At 30.5% G+C, this 20942-nt stretch overlaps 2 protein-coding genes, 1 long non-coding RNA gene and 2 other non-coding genes across 13 annotated transcripts in view; 4 read left to right on the forward strand and 1 right to left on the reverse strand.

Annotated features, from left to right (window-relative positions):
- The first annotated feature begins 7776 nt into the window (after positions 1 to 7776).
- LOC127244228 (calmodulin-like) lies at positions 7777 to 9066 on the forward strand. The gene is made up of 4 exons (XM_051264671.1): positions 7777 to 8017; positions 8117 to 8307; positions 8384 to 8461; positions 8716 to 9066. Exons 1-4 carry the CDS (start codon positions 7942 to 7944, stop codon positions 8875 to 8877), a joined length of 507 nt encoding a protein of 168 aa, XP_051120628.1. The 5' UTR covers positions 7777 to 7941; the 3' UTR covers positions 8878 to 9066.
- A 2284-nt stretch (positions 9067 to 11350) lies between these two features.
- TRNAE-UUC (transfer RNA glutamic acid (anticodon UUC)) lies at positions 11351 to 11422 on the forward strand. Its single transcript has one exon. It is a non-coding gene; the product is annotated as a tRNA-Glu (tRNA).
- A 74-nt stretch (positions 11423 to 11496) lies between these two features.
- TRNAE-UUC (transfer RNA glutamic acid (anticodon UUC)) lies at positions 11497 to 11568 on the forward strand. The gene has a single exon. It is a non-coding gene; the product is annotated as a tRNA-Glu (tRNA).
- On the forward strand, positions 11534 to 18996 carry LOC127244349 (uncharacterized). 7 transcript variants are annotated; one of them, XR_007837167.1, is made up of 8 exons: positions 11540 to 11966; positions 12398 to 12580; positions 13880 to 13950; positions 15198 to 15248; positions 17012 to 17200; positions 17293 to 17346; positions 17937 to 18024; positions 18761 to 18996. It is a non-coding gene; the product is annotated as an uncharacterized LOC127244349 (long non-coding RNA). The 7 variants fall into 7 exon arrangements; XR_007837169.1 differs by having other exon boundaries at positions 11534 to 11966; positions 12188 to 12580; positions 17012 to 17346; XR_007837170.1 differs by having other exon boundaries at positions 11538 to 11624; positions 17012 to 17346.
- Positions 18997 to 19323: 327 nt separating this feature from the next.
- LOC127244318 (protein indeterminate-domain 12-like) overlaps positions 19324 to 20942 on the reverse strand; it is a 3582-nt gene continuing 1963 nt past the window's right edge. For all 3 annotated transcript variants that reach the window (XM_051264799.1, XM_051264798.1, XM_051264797.1), the window contains exon 4: positions 19324 to 20273. In XM_051264799.1, the coding sequence (XP_051120756.1) occupies positions 19547 to 20273 (727 nt within the window). In that variant the 3' untranslated portion in view covers positions 19324 to 19546. The remainder of the gene's footprint in view (positions 20274 to 20942) is intronic.

The following is a 20942-nucleotide window of genomic DNA, read 5'->3' on the forward strand; positions in this document are numbered from 1 at the left end:
ACAGATACATAATATTCCTTCCTTCTGCAACAATAATATTTAAATAAAATTATAATTTTACTGTTGGAAATGAAGGGATATACGAAATCCTGGACGAATCACATATAACTATATTACTATAATCACTTTAATTAAAAATAAATAATTATAATTTAGCACTACAAAATTAAATAGACTGTCATGGACACTTACAGCACTGCACCTGTAATATATTCAGTTTGAATGTGTGCTTCTTCCGACACACACTTAAGAAGGTATTTTGTTTCAATATTACAATAGAATAATTAATCCATATACTTCGTGCATTTATTTATTTATTTATTTAGTTTTCTAATCAATCTTTAATAATTTGCTGGCACTAAATAAATAATAATAATTATAAATATATTTCTGTGCGCTTAAATAAAAATAAAAGTTATTATTGTTGTTGTCAAGATCTTGTCTTTTATCCTATTCTTCAAATCTAACCGTCCAATTAACATGCCGTTTGATCCGATCGATATTGGACGATCCAGATTTGAAGTCAAAGGGAAGGGGGGGTGGGGCAGAAGATCCAGAAATGAGAAAAAGTAATTTGTCTGATTTAGAATATGTGATTAATATAGGTGTGTGATGATTAAATGTAATTGCAATGTATTTTAATTGAAATAATTGCGTGCATGTGAGTGTGTGACACAAATTATTGATTTATTCAATTAATTAATTTATTTAGGGTATGGTTAAATAATTAGGGGGCAAGCAGCTTTATGGAACATACAGTTCATAATGATGCCTTTATTCCTTTTATGCTACATCTCGCGCCTTTTCTCTTTACGTGTCACGTGACTGCTCACTTACCAATTATTTTATTCTATTTTTAAAAGTTTTGTTATAAAGAGTGACAAATATATGAGGTGTGGGTCGTGTGTTTGGTTAGGTTGGATTATTTGTAATTTATTTTTAAATTTATTATATAAATTTACTATTATTTATAAAATATATTCTCTCGTTATTTAAATTTATTTTTTTATAAATTTTTTTGATAAAAAAAAATTCACTATTTTATATTCTTTTACTATAAAAGGAATTCTTCCCGTTCTTATTATAGTGTCTATTTCACTGTAAATATAAAAACTTAAGAATAGGATAATTAATAAATAATTTAAAAACATATCAAAAAAATTATTATAATATAATAAAATAGTTATAGAGTAATATTAAGATAATTAATTAGTTTAATTAAAGTGTATAATTTTTTTAAAAAAACTAAAATGACAAAATAAATTAAAAAAATAAAAATGAAAATGTAAAGATGAACATAAAAAATGAGACCGGGGGAGTATTATTTAATTTTATTAAAATTTGTACTCAAATATTTAAGCACACAATTGAATAACGAAAAAAATATTAATTTTTTGTCTAAGATATTTATTTATTTTGTATCCGTTAAATTACTCATAATTCGTCCAAAAATTCAATATTTCATTATTTTTTGGTCGAGATTCACACGGGTAAAGAACGCATTATCGCCAAACCTATTACTCAACAACACCGTAAGAACATATTTAAAACATAATTTGAAAACTAATAAAAAATATCAAAATTCAAAAAATTTAAACACAACTCAAATTTAGAAACAAGTAGATATTTAGTTCCTATATCTGCCTCAGAATGAAACTTTTTCAACTTTACGAATCTTTTAAATGAAACTTCACGACTCAAAATGAAACTTAACATCTATATGCTTAGTTTGATCATAAAAATAGAATTATTGCAAAATTGTATACCGAATTGACTATCTAAATATACTGCAACATGACTGGTTAATAATTAAATTTCAGATAACAACTCATTTAACAACAATCCCTCTTCCAAAGCTTCTGTTATAACAATATATTTAGATTCAGTCGTAGATAATGTAAAAATGTATTGTAATTGTGATCTTCAACTAGTAAATAACTTGTTACAAGATTTAGTAATTTTGATTAGACTTCATATGATTGTTGGGTTTGCCTATGATTTTGTTTATGAAAGATCTATGTATTTATACACAATTTGGTGTTATTTGCATGAAAGTAAGCTCGATCTTAAAAGTTCAATATTAAATTGAGAATAATTCTTAATAGTCCAATTTAGAAGTGTGTTTTGAACCGTTCGATAATATATTGGTTGTCTCATATACTCTTGTGCTGCCGCTCTAAGATAGATTCATTTCCCACATTCCAGAAGTTGTGTTCGTGATTCTTGCACCAAGGGCTGAGTTTTATATTTTTGTGTGTTTTTTTTTTTTTTTGTTTTTATTATTATTATTATTATTTTTATTAGATTCAATTCAATTCAATTCAATACGAATAATATTTTAGTGAATCTATTTTGTTCGATTCTATTATCAAAATTTTCGTCTAAAAACACAAAAACAATGTTTCAAAATACCATACTTCAAATGACCAATAAGAACATGATGTTAATAGTTTTAAAATAAAATAAATAATACTTCCTCCGTCCCAGATACCATGTCTACGTTGCTGTTTCTGTCCGTCTCACGTACAATGTCACTTTTCTTTTTTGGAAAATGATTACACACTTTAATCTCATTTTAAATTTTTAAATTTTTTTTAATTTAATTAAACTAATTAGTTATCTTAATCTTAATTTATAATTATTAATATTATATGATAATTATTTTTATTAATACATTCTTAATTATCTATTAATTACACCTTTCCTAAAAATCGTGTATACAGTAGAGCAGATAAGGTATCTGGGACGGAGGGAGTAGTTTTAAAAAAAAAAAAAAAAACCCGGACATTCCCAGCTACTTCATCAATTATTTTTATTTTCATGATTATTAAATAAATTATTGGATTATAATTATTATTCTTATTATTTTAAATGGATTTTTTGTTTTTGGAGATTTAATTAATAACACATTGACAGCATATTTTGTACAACAAAGAGACCTTGTAAATGCCATTAAAAAAAAAAAAAAAAAAAAAAAAAAAAAGGACTTATAATAATTTCTAAATATGGGGAAAATGGTTAAGAAAATGACAATTTGCATTAAGGTTTAGATTTCCATAAATAAAATAATTTTGATTGGTTCAAAGGCCAACGCAGTCAATAGGGCAAACCTATTATTTTTATTTTCTTGAGTTGATTTAATTTATTTATTTTTATTTTGTGGGGACAAATTACTGTTAGAAGTTTTTATGTTAGTTGACATTCGATAGTATTTTAATTAGTATTATTTTAGTTATTTTAGTGGTCCTTACTAATTAGCCGTAATTATATTCATTAAATTCTTTTTAATTTTCAGTGACGCAACGCCCTTCGATGCATATTATTATTATTATTATTATTATTATTATTATTACTTTTCCATCGTTTAGTTGCTATAAAAAAATTCTTATTATCTAGTATTAAAAAAAAATACTATATTTGTCTAACTAATGAAAATACTTTATATTTTGTATCTTCCATTAAAAAAATAATCACTTTCATGCTATAGTAAAGATAATTATATATTAATATTAAAATATTTGTAATTTTTACTTAAATTATAAATACGTGGTACAAAAAGCAAAAATAATGAGTCAGATATTGTCCGTTTTGGGCTGAGCCCGCACGGATTTGTTTTTAGATATTCTTCAAAAGACCTCGTACTAGTGGATCTCAACATTATTTTACTTATTTTTATTAATCAATAAAATACTGCTATTTTATATTTTAATGACTAATCAAGTATTACTTACCGAGAATTAATTTGATACTTTTTCTTAAAAAAAATGATTATATACAAATAACAAACTTTTTTTGTTTCAGATAAATTGTCTCACATTATTGGAAATACAAGAATTTAAGTGAAATATAATTAGTAAGCAATTAAAAGTATATTAGTAAAAATAATTATAAATTAAAATAATTTAATTAAGATTAAAAAAATTATAAATTATAAAATTTAAAATATAATTAAAATGTATAATTATATTTCAAAATATTAAAAAAAAATTTTATGTTGAACAAATGGAGTATTAATTACCGTTGTTTTCTTTTCACAATACATGTCATGTGTAACTTAAAACCGATTTTCGTATTCCACGATTCCTTTCTCTTTTTCGTATTATTGTCAACTTAAAACTCTTCAAAAACATATCAAAATTTCAGTTACATTGTAGAGCTGTTTGTTATTTTATTATTTTATATAATATAAAATTTTATATGATTTTCATTCAAAATAAAATATACATTATTTATATGAAAGATAATTAATTTGTATGTTCTAAGAATTATTTTGATAATATAAATAATAATAGTGGAAGTTTAAGGTTTATTTTATTGTGAAATGATAAAAAAATATATACATTCAAAATGATATCGAAAATAAATATCGGACAAATAAATCAAATAATAGTTATTGACATATAATTTATAAAAAATTTCTATTAATCAAGATACAAAATAATTTATTTGATTTAATTACTAATTAAAAATGTATATAAAAGAAAAACAATTAATTAATATCATGTATTTTAAATTTTTTGGTTATATGTGTGATATCTCTACAAGAATGTATACTCAGGTAGTAGAAAATGGTAACGGGCCATATTGTGGCCCATTTATTAATTAAAACAGTCTGGTGAATGGCCCAATAACTAAAGTATGTACACACAGACAAAATTTGTGATTTAAAATTGATTTAATATGAGTTATTAATTTAAAATTTTATTTAAATATTATTGATTTGAAAATTTGTGAAAAATAATAATATATTTTTATTAAAAATTATGCTGAAATAAATAGTGTTGATTTAACCTTAAAATAATAAAAGAAAAAATTCAAAATTTTGCTTATGTATTCATTTATTGATTTTCATTATGCAATATTAATTTAAAAACAAAAAATCATGTACACGTATATACACTTGAGGATAGAACAATCCAAATTGCTAATTATCTTTTATTATACTCTTTCCAAATTCAAGGTGAGAATGCGTGTTTGTTGGTATTTTTAAGTTAAAAGTTTTTTGTTTTTAAATATCAGATAAGGAAAATTGTATCAATAATATATATATAATATTTTTGTATTAAATTATAATTTTTTTTTTATGTGAATAAAATATATATTATATATTGTGCGAGTATGTATGGATTATGTATTTTTTCATAATATTAATCGAAAAATATGTTAAAAAAATTTATTAGATAAACACACCCTTGTTTATTTGTATTTCAAAATTATTATGATTATTTGCTTGGTGAGGCACAATAATTTCAAGTCCTCTCATATATTTTTCAATATTTTTTTAGAAGATAATTGATTTACAAATAATTTCTTTCTTCTTTTAAATATATTTAATATATATATATATAAACATCCAAGACTTTTTTTTTTGTATTTAATAAAACCAATTTATGTTAAAAAAATATAAATATACAATTTTAGTTATTTATATTGTTCTATACCAAAAAACATTCAAATTTATATTTTATTGGATTAACTTTTTAAAACATTTCACGTATGCATTTTATTATATTTAATTTTTAATCAATTATATATCATAATCTCTCCCTCGCAAATTAGTGTATTATTATTATTATTATTTTTTTCACTTTAATATGTACTCCGTAATTAACTTAAAAACCATTTACAATTTACATAATATTATAAAAATATACAAATAGAAGCAAGATTGTGTTTTCTATATTCTCCCTTGTATTACATAAATGTATAATATTAATATTAAAAGATATATATGTGTAAAAAATAAATGGGTAAATACATTGGGATGGACATTAAAAAAAAATATATATTTATAACGGAATTCTGTCCATAAAATTCACGTAGCTAACGTAATTTCATTCCTAATTTCGTCTCTGATGTCATTAGTAATGAAAAAAAATAGATTTAGAGACAAAAAAGTTTTGTTACAAAAATAATTTTTTCTTGTTGTGGAAGGGGGAGGATTATATTTCAAAGTTTATCCAAATCCAATTTCATTCATTTCATTTGAATTTTCAATTAAAAATAAACAAATCCTCAACATGCTAGTATTTTTTTAAAGATGAAATATACATGTGTTCTACTTTGTATAATTATATATATATATATATGTATTACATTATAAGATGAAAATAAATCAATTGAAGATCCCATCTACATCTAATATTTGGCTCTGTAAATTAATGAAAGCTTAAATTGAGGTTTGGAATTGGTCCAAAATGGAATATTTTGTGAAATCCACAACCGTAAAGTACAAGTCCTGCTAAAAAAAATAAAAATAAGTACAAGTCCCGTGGAAAATTGCCCACAAAATGTATATATAGGATTGATTATTTTTGATTGACTTGGTTCATTTTGACTTAGTTTCAGACCACCTGGAATTGGAATTTTATGGGAAAAATCACATCAATCTTCCCATTAATTTATCTGCACTAAATTATTATATGATTATTTTGGGTCAATTCCATTTTTTTTTTTTTTTTAAAATAATAATAATATTTCAGGTCTGTTTGTCAAAGTGAATCCAGGACAGCTGGAAATATATTGCATGGGTAATTGGGTATCTTCGATTCCTCGCTGCTGATCTGTCTTTGGCCGGGTCAACACTGTAACTTACATGCACAAATTAAATACATTTAGGGTGGCTGTATATACCATTTGTGTTTCACTTTCAATATTAAAAAATTTGAATTTTAGTTATTTGATCCAAATATTTTGAATGTAAAACAAATTTAAATATAATGTAAACAATAAAAGAATAAAATTTTGATTTAATTTTTTTTTAGAAAAATAATAAATGTTTTTTTTTTCTTCTTTAACTCGCAAGATTTTTAATATATATAATACATTCTCCATATTCATTTTATCATTTCTGTTTTCTAATTAAAATGTATCGTTTTTTTATTATTAAAAATATATTTCAACTAAATACAAAATACAATTATTTTTAGTTGTTAGAAATCACTATTCAACAAAACAATATGAATTTTTATAATATTGATTCCTCGTACATCTCGTAAAAAAATATTTTAAATTAATATTAAATATAGCTATTTGTACATATGTATTATTAATATAAATTAATATGATTATGATTATAGTTATTTTGAAATGTTTTAAAATATTTACAACTTTATTTATTTTATTTTATTATTACTAATACAATTTAACAAATGATTACAAATAAAAATAACTATAAACCATCAAAATTATTTAAAAAGTCATATAGAACAAAAATTAAGAAATAAATAAATTAAATATTTATATTTTAACTGGAACGATTCGCTGACTAACTCGAAATGTGTGCCGCTTAAAAAATGTGCACCCAATAAATAATATAATACTATAGTAAATAATTGAGACTGGAATGAATAGGCAGGCAGGTTTGATTTAGTCCACAAATATTGTAGTGAAGTTGAGGTCGAGATTGCCACTAACTTCCAATGCAAACCAAATTTAAATAATAATACCAGTCATAGTCAATGACCACGATCTACTTCTGATATGTAGCTACTACCACTCCTACTTACTACTGCTATTATTATTATTATTATTATTATTATTATTATTATTATTATTATTAAACCCATATAATATATAAATTAAATTATCTATCTATCTATCTATCAATCTCTTATTCATTCAATTCAAAGGTTGATTATGGACCCCAGAAAACACTGCATGCAGTCTTGAATGTTGAACATAAATTTTATTTGACTTTCTTTAACTTGCTGCATGCCAATGCCAGTGCCATTTTATTTGGAGAGACTGTCTTTCTATATATATATATATATATATACCCCACATCCTGCCCTCTTTTACACCTCTCCATCATCATTCTGCTGCCTAATTGACAAACTCAAAGCCCTCCAAGAAAACAAACAAGATCATATCAGATATCAAAATACAAGAAACTTTTTTCCTTTTTTTTTTTTTAGGGAAGGTATATATATATATTATAAAATGGGTGATGGATTGACAGAAGAACAGGTTGCTGAGTTTAGAGAGGCCTTCACTTTGATCGACAGAGATTCTGATGGTGAGTGATGATGATGATTAGGAGGAGTTCCTGTTTATATATATATATATCTATATCTTTAGAGATGAATTAATTGTGTGTGGATCGGAATGAATGAAGGGGTGATCAGTGTGGAGGAATTGGCAGCAGTGATTCAGTCACTGAATGAGCATCCCACCATGGAAGAGATCCAAGAAATGATGGATGAGGTCCTCCTCCTCGATCATCCTCATCCTCATCAAAATCATATCCATGGCGCCACTCTCGATTTCCATCAATTCCTCACCATCATGGCAAGAAAGCACAGGGAGGTACATGTCCTAAACTAAATAAATTGACCATTCATGATCACATCTCAAATTAATCTCATCCATCCAATCCATGTAGGAAAATGTTGGAGAGGAGCTGAAGGAAGCTTTCAAGGTATTCGACAGAGATCAAGATGGCTTCATCTCAGCCGTTGAGGTGAATTACTTAATTACTATATAATTTGGATCACTGCCATATATAACCATAATTAACAAATTTAAATAAAGTCAATATTGACATTTGACTTTCTCTCGCAAGCTAACAAGTAACAACTTAATTAAACTAGTGGTCATCAGTCCTCAATTATATATATATTATTGGCAATTAATGAATGAATTATTGTTATAGAGAAATGAAATGCAGCATTAATTGAATTCCATTTGCATTTGCATTTGCATTTGCATTTGCAGCTGAGGAACGTGATGATGAACATGGGAGAGAGGCTGAGCCACGAAGAGGCAGAGCAGATGATCAGAGAAGCAGACGTCGACGGCGATGGCCTCGTCAGCTTCGACGAGTTCGTCAGGATCATGGTGCTCCCCCCTGCATCTGCATCTGCATCTGCACCTTAATTAATTCATTAATTAATTAATTATATCTAAATTATATTCATTTCTTTCTTAATTTTATTTAGATGATGACTATGACTTTAATACTAGTATTATGCAATGTAATACCTATAATAATAATTTTTAGCTGGGGAAAATCTGGAATTGTGTACTGAAAGTTTCTGCGACAGTGAAGGTTCCCTTATTATTATTATTATTATTATTATTATATGATTGAAATTAAATATCCCTCACAATTTCAATGTTTAAATTAAATCCCCAAGCATAATATATGCTATCAAAATTTAACCCAAAATGATACAAATGAATAATTGAACTCACAATCAAACATAAATAAGCCAAGAAAGTCATTCTTTAATTAATTTTTGTAATTATTTTATTAGTTAAATATACATATAAAATAATTTAAAATTAATTATAATAAATTGGGTCAGGTTAAACATAATCCAGACTTTCATTAATCCGGGTAGAGCCCTCTTCGTACGCTTTCCCGATCAAGTACAAGTTGAAAATTTTCAGATTTATTATTGGAGACTCAAATATAATTTTTTTGTGCCTCCGACGGTACTTATTTTTGTCACCTCTACTTTTAATTTACATCAACTCCCCACTTATATAATTGTGTCGAAACCAAAATTTTGTATAATACAAAAGTAAAACAATATAAAAGACCAAATATCATTATCATAAATATACACGAAATAAATAAATATCTTTACATAGATACCCAAGAGACATTATATATAGATATAGATATATGTGATTATTTCATAGGTGGCAGAGAGAAGAGGATCCCCCATTGCAGCTCTAATTTCGCGGACCATGTAAATTAACTTAATAAATAAACAAAATTTGAAGAAGAAGAAGAAGAAGAAGAAGAAGAAGAAGAAGAAGAAGAAGAAGAAGAAGAAGAAGAAGAAGGGCTAAAATGGAATGGCAAGTAGGAACAGGTGAAGGTGCCAGATGATCTCATCTGATCTGATTTAGTCGATGGATCAATCGAGATCATGCTGGCAGCTTCAACCATTCCTGCTTCACCATTAATTCATATAATTCTACATGCATATATTCCATCTTCTTCTTTGCTCACCGCAGTCCCCAGAAGATGGAGGATGACATATATATGTATAGATATAGAGAGAGAGAGTGAGTGAGAGAGTGTCTATGTGTATACATTATATATATACAACTCTAAAGCACAGGTAAAGAGGAGGAGGAGGAGTTGCCATTGGATCTTACTTAATTATTGGATATGATATAATTAATTTTATTACTATTATTATATTATAATTTACTTTGGCTAATCCAAATGGCTTAGCAACTCCTTTAATATATATATATATATATATAATATATACTACTCCATATTGTAGTGTCCAATATGGACATCCCTTTCTGATGTTTTCCCCCCACCATTTGTCTCACTCTCACCTAAATAATTACCTATATAAATATTACTATTATTCATTCACTCATGCTAAAAGCATATTGATTTATTATTCTACTTCTAATACTATAGTGCGTTACATATATTCCATTCTACTTTACCTTTACTCTCTCTATATATATTTTATTTAATCCAAATTTAATTAAATCGCGTGTAGTTTTCTTATTTGCACTATTAATACAAATCCACATTGTCCTAATAAAGTATATATATGCTGTAATAATAATTAGCACTAAAGTCACCCAATTGCTGGTCACGATGCTGACATTTCTTTTGATGAATCAGTTATTATTCCATCAATTATTTTATTATCATTATTATTTTTATTATGATTAATTAAGTCCAGGTGTAAGTAGGCAAGGGATTGCTGTTACCGTCACCCGTAAGTCGTTTTAGCATAGAACGGAAACAGCTCCTTATGCTGAGTGAAAGTTCCCAACATGTTGGCCTCAACAAAACCACTTTTTTATTAATAATAATAATAATAATAATAATAATATGCTGTTATTATAATTGATAGTGTGTCGTTACATAATTTTGTCCACAAAGCATGAGTGGGGGCAAAATAATTCCCTTTTTTTATTCTTAATTAATTATATTATTATTATTACCTTCTATAACTGGTTGGATCAAAGTACAAGGCAATATCTAATGGATACCAAATTATTATAACCAACTCCAACATTATACTACATCACATTCATTCATGTAATAAAAATTTTCATAATTCACAAATACTGAAAAAAAAGAAAAAGGATCCACTCCACTGGTATATGTTAAATTACAGTAATGTAGCAATTTCATATCTAAAAATAGTTTTTTTTTATTCAAAATTTTATATTAAAAAGTATTTATATTTTCAATTAACTTGAAAATCAGCAAGAAAAGTCACCGAAAGGAAGAAACGCTTTAGATTTCAAAATTCATAGGGGTTCTTGAAAGATGAGCCGTTCTATTCTAAAGTGTATATATATATTTATACATTTACAAATTAATAAATTCAAACAATTAATTGTTTTCTACAAGAATTCCGTTGTCGTCCAGCGGTTAGGATATCTGGCTTTCACCCAGGAGACCCGGGTTCGATTCCCGGCAACGGAATGCCTTCTGTTGAATTTTTTGGGATGGAATCAGTTTTAGTACAAGTTGGAAAAACGCATGATTCATTCAGCAAATCCGTTGTCGTCCAGCGGTTAGGATATCTGGCTTTCACCCAGGAGACCCGGGTTCGATTCCCGGCAACGGAAATTTTTTTGGATGCGAACTTTTTCTCCGAGTACAATGAGCGGAAACGACGGAGGAAGTTGGTTCCGTAATCTTTAGATATTGCTATTATTTCGCTTCACTTATATTGGGAATGCTTTGTTTTGATGATGTATATCGCTTGCAACTTGAAAGGAGTTAGTGATTGGGGATCGTTTTCTCAATGAATGCGTTGTTTGTAGACGAGCAGCTGCTATTAGGGTGGTTTTTGCTTCGTGTGTCTCGTGAATGCCGAAGTAGGTCGTAGGACGCGTGGGGATGATGCGTTGTTTGTTAAGTTTGCGATGGATTCATGTGCGTTAGGAAAACGGTTGATATGTGTGGATTACCGAGGAATCCACTTGCTTTATTTTCCTTTACTTCATCGCGGTGTAGTTGATAGGTAATCGGCTAGTTTGCTTTGCAATGAATTGGTGGGACTTTTCGATAGCTTTGATATTGTGTTAATTGGACCCATGTTTTTATCGAAGTCTTTTTTCTGGCATTACAATATCCATTCATGGTAGCGTCAGAAAGCACAGTTCTGAGTTGGTTATCTGTCTTTAGGTTTTTTAGTTTGGTTGATAGTTACATCCTCTTAACTACATCTGTTGCCTGATTCAGTTGAGGTGCGTATTTTGGAATTGACTCAGAATGAAGGTTTCATATGGAATGCTGGTTGAAGGCAATTAATGTAGTTTCTGAATAATTAGTCTGCATTTCTCTGATCACTTCTTGTCTTTTTTGGCCCTGTCTTCACAGTTATCATCTTTACCTTTCTAAATTGTGTCTTAACATAGTGCATTGTTTTGATGTTGTAATGCATGCTCTCAGTTTGTAGTGATTCAAGATAAATTCATGAGGAAGCTGACGAGGGATGGTGTCAAACTGGATTTGGGTTCCCAGCGGTGACTCCTTATATCTGCACTGCCATCAAACCTTTGGGAGAAGAACATGGCAAGTCCCAAATTGAATTAGTCTTGATGATGAATCCCAAGATTGACTTATGAAGAGATGGTAAACCGCTATGAAAATTTGTATTATGTTCTGTATTGTTGTCACTTTTAAATCCATTCAACCATGCATAGTTTTGTTTTACTTGGTGTGAGGGTTTTATGGATCATTTCTGATAATTTATTGATTGTTGTTTGGCGTGTACCTGTCGTACTTAATTTGGGTAATTTAGCACCTAAAAGCTAAAAAAATATTTGTTACTTTGATCTGTTTGTACTTTTATTGTGAACTGTCCTGTATGTAAGCTGCAAGACATTTTCAATGCTGGTGTCATCTCCTGACGCGAATCTTGTTGAATTATAGCTAGTGGAGGTTACTAGAATGTTGGGAAAATTCATATATTAGTAGATAAAAGGCAGAAACTTAGGGGCCGTAACTTTCACACACATTCTCCAAACTGCTAGATGGCTTGGTCATGGCATACTAGTAATATGTTCAATTGATGAGGTTTATCTTTTCTGATTCACATGTTTAGCATTTGCTATTTGCCTATTTCAGCTTTCTTGATATGGTCTCTATCTCTTTGTTCAGAATGTTATTTTATTGCTAATAGCACGATGATATAGTTTATGTAGGCTTATGCACCCTTCATGTTTCTATCAAGAAGTTTGGATGGTGGGTATGTTTATTGTGTTTAAGAAATATATGACGATTGACCTTTGTGAAACGTAGACTAATGTTGGAAACAATAGTTGTTGCATTGTGGGTCCTGTGATTAAATGCTTTTCTGTATTCTGGATTGTGAATCTTCCTGGCACATTTTGTGACGGAGTTGAAGAAAATAACCACAGTTGGGTCCAACGAGATTAAAAGATTACCTTTCACATTGTTGCTTACATACAAATTGAACAGTGCAACATGTGTTTCCCACCGGTTAATGTAGGGAATTCGAAATTATCTTGCAGCACCCATAAGCATTAACTGAGTTATTATTTTGGGGAGGTCGATCTGGTGCTGATAAGTTATCTCTCCCTTGATCTTGCCAACTGCTTTACTTTCAGTTCTAATTACTTAGTGAGAGGTATGTTACCCTGACTTGGTTAAGTGCGCAGGATTGAGGTCTGTTCCACAAAATCCCTATCTGATGTTGCGCAATTATCTCATGACAATTTTCACACCATAGACCACTGTACCTTTTGATTAAAATGCCTTGCTGAATATATTTTTACCTGCAAAATGATGCTTTCTGGCTTAACATCTTTGCTGAATATATTTTTACCTGTATCTCTGCTGAATATCTTTGCAGTTCGAAGATAGTATTAAGAATGATGAGTCTGCATTTGATTGTTGCGATTGTGACAGGTTCAAAGGGAGCTTATGTTATCAATTACCTTGGATAAGTGGTGAATGCATGTGGTTGTTATGTACTTCAGGTCAGAATTGAATTAGTTATATTTTCCTAATTTTGATAGTTTTTTTTTCATCAAGTACATTTCCTTTACTCATGCTCTTTGTTTACACTGAGTTTTGCCTTAGGATAATCAGATAGTGTGGTCATTTGTGTTTTTGATGAATTAACCCATATTTGCATTCACCACATAACAAATGTGTCTAGTTTCTCCTTCATTATGCGACCAAGCCATGATAAGTAGCTAGCAGGTCCATATTTTAGTGGAAAGGAAGATGTGTAGATAAAAAAAATTATATAGCAGGATTTGTTAAGCTTCAAGAAGTTCAGTACTAATATTACATGGTGTTTCACCGACACACCTTTGAAAGCATTATTTTCCTTTTTCAAGGTGGTTAGTTTTTACTCAATTTTTTTTGCATGCTCTATTTTATATGAATTATAACAAACAATGATAAGAAAGGGGTAGAATCATCTATTTGGCTATACATGCTTTACTTTTTAATATGGTCCTGCCTTCCATCCTTTTCTATATTCCTCATGAATAATCAGCAATGTGGAGACTTAAATTTTCGTAGATGGAAATGCAGTTTTGTTGAGGCCTAAGATACAATATATGCCTTGCTTATACTAATAAAGGAAAAATATTAAAGATGGATTAAATTGAGGATCTTGCTACACCATTATACAGCCTTTTCCCTGACCATATTCACAATTTTGTAGTGGATGTCTCTTGCAGGCTGGTAATGATGCATAGAAAAACAAAAATATGAGCAATTATCATGATCTTTTGTCCCTGATAGGATATAGCTTACTTATATGTAGAGATGAGACTAATCAATTAATTCAATTCTCCAGCTTCTGTAATGTGGACAAAACTGGCGGAGACTAGCATTTTGTTTTCTTCTGTTCTGTATTCATTATCCAAACTTTTGGTCCAATAATTTTTGTTTGCTTGTTCAAGCTTGGTGTATTTATCATATGTTGTCCGTATTCTGCATTGCTTTGTATATATGTTCTAGAATTGGTTACACACCTTATCCAAATGATCAATCGCTGATAACTAAAACCTATTGTTTTTGGCCCCTTCGTTCAATCTGTCAAGCACTGCATCTGCAGATTTTAGCACAGCTACCTCGGGCTATTTCAGGCTTTTATATTTCGTGCTTTTCCTGTGGATACCTGTATGCTTGAGGGAGGGTCAAATGTGCATGACAAAATATTGATTCATATGGGTTTACATCTTGATTTTTCTCAATTGTTCATTACCAGTTAGCTGCTGTGCATACTCATGTTAAATGGAAAGAGGCATTCTCGTATGAGGTATCTTTGTCTTCTTTAACCTGTATGTTCCATTGTAAGTCCCTTCCATGCACTTCTATCCCTATCCGAACAGATTACAAAGTTTTTGAAGTTTGTTATTCATCTGAAAATCTGTTGGAATATTTAGTCAGTTTTTCTATCCCGGGTATTATAGGTTCTTATGATTTCTGCTGTTTCATGCATGCAGCGATGTGCTTGTATAAGTTGGAAGTATGGACAAATTAGTGTGCTGTATAGTAATACTTTTTCTATACAAAATTTCCCAGATATCACTGGCTTTTGCAAGCAAAATATTGTTTTCTATTTATTGAAGGATGTTACCCTTATTCAATATGTTCTATGATATGTATGTAGTTTTAGGAAAAGGATGAAGAATGCTACCATCATAACATGATCATAAAGTTTACTTTAATCTCTTCGGCAATTTTGAGGTCTGTTAGAAATTGATTGTGCATTTACTGAAATTTTCTTTTGCTAAAAGAAATCAGGTGATAATGCTGATGGGACCCTCTGATCATTATATAATGATGGAAGCTGGAAATATAGTGGAGAGATGTAGAATTTTGTAATTTAAAAAAAAAAAATCATTTTCCCTTTTATTACATCTTCAAGTGACAGTTTTATTTTTGGAATATGTTTTATGCAACCAAAAAACCAAAGTGCTTAAGGATTTGTCACTTTGTAAACTTATGCATATTCAATGATTAGATGAGACATATCCTGACAACCTTTCTTGGATACTTATATTGCTATTTGTATGATCCGTTAAAATTTCTAATGCAATTCAGTCCAAGTTATATATTTTAAGGATCTCTGAATAATTTCTATAACATATTTTATTCAAGTCTAAATCATATGCTTGATTTCCATCGACACTAGATAGGCTGCATGATTTAATGTCCTGCAAAAGAATTTAATCTCATTTTATTATCCCCAACTTATGACATTTACTTACTATACTGCTAATTCGTTTTATGGAATATGAAATTGATGGTGATTATTAGTCGACTAAGTGAATAGTTTGGTACTTGCTTCATTTTGTTTCTAACCTATTAACACATGTCATTTAGTAATTCTTAAAAGCCGACATGTGTATTGTGAAAGCTGTTATGTTGTTTGAATTTTGAAGTAACTAGTTGCATGGGGTTCAAGTTATTGATTGATGTGTCTTCATTCTGTAAGGAATCTCCAGCATAACACTTTGTTGTGCTCATCGAGAGACTTTTAATATCTATTCTTTTCCTCGGTAACTTTCAACAGAGACATGAGAATTGACTGCATAAAAGCTATTATGATGATAATAAAGATAGCTGCACCCAGACTCTAAAGCTTGGTATTTGATGCAGATGTAAAGATAGAGTAGAATAAAGGCTATCAATTATTAGGTCAATAATAGTGCTTATATATGATTGCATTTTGATTGACAATTTCTTTTTTAGTCTGCATCAACATTTGAACGTCAATCTACAAAAAGTTTGGATAGTTACTGCAAATAACACTGCTGTTTCCTTTTATTACTGATGCCATCATTTCGGAAATACTTCTATTATTTACGTGTATTTTTTGTTATGTTCTAGTTATTTTTAAGTGTATACCTATGATTAATCTTTTAAAACACACATAGACACACATATTTGCATCTCATTTGGCTTATGAAATGAGTGAACTTGCTTTATTCCATAGGCACTTTGAAGAAAATGAAAGCAATGAGAATATTCATTAATTTTAGTGTATTGAATCAGTCATTTTCTTGGTGTGGGCAGAGCCAAAATTGATGATAACATGCACTGTGCTGAATCCGGGCTTGGGCTGCTTTATTCATTGCCGCGGTGACACTCAAAGGGTGTGGTGCATGGGGATTTGCAGCTGCAGAGTGCTGAGGCAAAAGGGAAAAGCATAGGAATTAATGAAGGCTAGGTAAATTGTGGCCTTGACAAGAAAAGGAATAAAAGGTAAACCCTGTGGAGATGGGATTCTTTGAATATGCAAGCATTTGAGAAAGAGGAGACTTGCGGAATAGAATAGAAGCTTTTGGTTTTGTCAGGTTGTGCTCCGGAGCAAGATTGGAAATAAAGCCATGTTTTCTACTGTGCAAATGGTAAAATTTTGTACCTTAATCTGCCTACTTTGAATTACTTTCTGAAAGCAGGAATATACTACTGTAACATGATAACATTCTGCTTATTGCTTTCATCCATGTTTTTTATTCCCTGGTCCATGCCCTACTTAATCCCTTATCTTTTTTTTTTTTTTAAATCACTAGATGGATCCTGAATATACCTCTTAAAGTTAGTAGTCTTGCTTATTGCATAATTCCCACCTTTTTTCTCTCAATCATCGGATCCTGAATTAATCTTTCAAAAATCAATCTAATTGCTTTTGCTTAATGTGGGGGGGCCGCCCGTTAGATCATGTGCACTAGTTTGTGGAGCTCTCTATGTCTTAAATCTCTCTCTTTTTCACTTCTCTACAAAAATGTTCTTGGTAATGTGTCCAGTACAGATTTAATTTCTTACACTTACCAATTATTTAGTTGGCTTATTTAGGTAGTTATAATTGTGCATATCATCAAATTTGGTTCCCATGCATTTCCATATTTATTTACAGAAAATGTTCATCACCATGTGTGTGCTGTGGTAATTATATATATATATATATTATAATAAAATGGTATTTCCTTTTTGGCAGATTGGAGGATCGATTATTAATGGTCCTAACCATGCACAGAGTTTGATAAAGGCTTGGCTCAACAAAAAAGAAGGCTTATCATCATCAGGTAACCCCCAAGCCTTTATACATGTTGGTTCAATCCAGCATTCTCTTTAGATAAACACCGTTGACATTTCTTCATCCACCATCATTATACAATTATACACATATATATTGTTTGTATATGCGTTTGTTTTGTCTTTTCCTCAGTACCACTAGTTTCCAGGACCACCACCATCTCATCTCATCTCATCCCATCCCATCCCCTTGCACAAAAACACATAGAGCATCAACTTAGTCTCACTTTTATTTACACACTCACGCTTACAGACAGGTTTTACTGCCCCCCCTTCTCTCTAGTCCCCCTTTATAAAAGGCCTTTCTGCTTTTATTTCTCTAGTTGTTTCTCATTTCCAGTATTTCTATTTTATGCATTATTTTGGGATGTCAATAGGAAATAAAATAAAAAAAAAATCAAGAACCAATTGTTAGTTCGAAAAATATGATTACCCTGGCTGTTGTTATTTTGATGAAAATAAACAAATTATGGTTAAGCCAGAACACAGTGGAGCCTGAACTTTTACTGTTAAATTATTAAATCACTAGTGCATAGCAATTTGTTTGTATTGTGAGGAGTTATATAAAATATCTATATATGTGGAGAGGGAAATTTCATTTTCTTTTTCATAATTCATGTGTGTGTTTGTCGTAAATATCATCATTGGAGATATGCCTTGAGAAGTCTAATTATTGAGGTTAATTATGAATCACAAGAAATAAACTGTAGTATGTTTTATGTGCAGAGAATCTTGTCGTGGGACACACGACCCGACTGAACTTGACCGGGTAGTTTGTAGTTTCGGCAATTTCCACCTCGGCTGTGCTCAAGACTTTATTTACATTTCAATGATATTTTTATAACTCTTAAATATATATATATATATATCTTTTCCATTAAAAAAATTAATCTCATGTAAAGCTAACGAGTGGGTCATGCTAAGTTTGGGGCTCAAATAAAGTTTTCTTTTGGCTTTATTTCTCCTTTTCTTTTTCTCCTGTCGGCTCTTAGGACTAATACCATCACCAATCATGCATAACAACAGCAAAATATTACCACTCATATAAACTTTAATGCAAGAAGTTTTCATGCAAAGAAATATTTATTTAATATCATTATATGTAAGAAGAAAATTGGAGTGTATTTGTTTCGTTGAGTTGAATTTTTTTGGATGGAAATAAAATCTAATTAAATTGATTGAATAAAGTATTTAGAATTACAGTAATAAATTTGTGAAGTACCTCCTATGGTAAGTGCCAGTAGTTTAATCGTGATTATGTATACTCCAAAATAATAATTAATTGATAAAATTAAATATGATAGTAGCGAATAAGCATATCATAAAAGCAGCAGCATATGCATCCATGCATGCACGCATGTATGTCCATATAAATAATTAATTCGAAAGTTGCCAAAAACAAGATAGAACTAAAAGCGTTAATAAATGGTTCTATGAAAAAACGCATTTAGGGAAAGAACGACAATAGTTAATTAGTTGAGATTTTTGTGTAGCCTCGCGTTAGCTCTCAGCTCAGCTGCTGCCCCAAGTTTCCTGGCAGCTCTCGCCAAATCCGAACCCTTGATTCTTCAGAAACGAATGGCCACGATCATACGGCGGAAACTCCATTCCTCCGGGGGTGTACGGCAGCAGATCCCTCACACTTCCATTTCCGCCCCCTCCTGCTCCACCTCCGCCGCCACCACTGCTGCCGCCGCATTGGTCTCCGGCGAGTCCCAGAAAATCCCTTGTCAAGCTATCGGCGGTGGTCTTCTGCCACGCCGGTGTCATGTGCATGTCCAGGTGTGCCATGGTGGAGTTCACGTGACCCGCACTGCTAACCGCCGCTGCCTTCTGGAGGAGCGCGGTGGCGGACAGCGGCGGCAGGGAGGGACTGATGTGGAGATTCCCGTACGGAGAAGTCATGACGGGGTAAGAAAGGGGAATGTGGATTCCATCTTCGTGCTTAATGTGTACCTGGTTCGGAGACTGGGAGTTATTAGGGTTAGGGTTTTGGTCCCAGGGGGCGGCGGAGAAGTGGCGGCAGTTGGAGTTGGAGGCGAATGGGAAGAAGGACGGCGGCGCAGGCGGCGGCGGGAGAGGGGTTTGAGGCTGGAACAGGAAGCTGGATTGATGATGATTATTAGCGACATTGTCGCCGGAATTTGGGGACAGCAGAGAGTGAGTAGCAGCAGAAATTCTGGCACTTTCTTCAGCCAAAGCATCACAAAATGCCCTGTGGGTGATGAAGCTATCCTTCCTGCAAATTAAAATTTTCAAATCAATATTTCAATCCAAAAAAAAAAGGATCAAATACATTGTTAGTAATAATAATAATAATAATATTATTATCATAACATGAGAAAACTAATATTTAAAAATATTTGTGCTATCAATTCTCCGTAGTAAGTGAAAGAAAGAAAGGGACGTCCATGATGGGTTGACTTGAGAAATGGGAGAGACATTACATACATGCATAGATACATACATACATACATACATACCACTGAAAACTGATTAAAAGTTTTACAGGAATTATATGTAAGCTTTATTGCAAACGAAAGCTCCTTTGACCACAATCACAAGAACACTACTAACTGTATGTGTATGTAATTGTGCGCATGTGCACCTCACAAAATCTTTCACTGCACACTTTTTGGTGAAGGGGGCAAAGAAAACAACCTAACACAGCAATGGCTTTTGCAGAGAGAGAGAGAGAGAGAGAGAAATTTGATGGTTTTTAAGTTTGAGAATTACTAACCACAATTTCTAATAATGATTCAATGATATTGAATACATTCTTTTGGAGACAGTAGGCATCCATCCATCATTGTTTAAGGGATTTCTTTTAGCCTTTGCTCATAATATATACATAAAGTTCAATCAGCTATCAAAAGTTAAACAAGGGAAACTGAAATATCAATGCAGC

The sequence above is a fragment of the Andrographis paniculata genome, unplaced genomic scaffold, assembly GCF_009805555.1.
Source record: "Andrographis paniculata isolate CXL003 unplaced genomic scaffold, ASM980555v1 Contig9END, whole genome shotgun sequence".
Lineage (NCBI taxonomy): Eukaryota > Viridiplantae > Streptophyta > Magnoliopsida > Lamiales > Acanthaceae > Andrographis > Andrographis paniculata.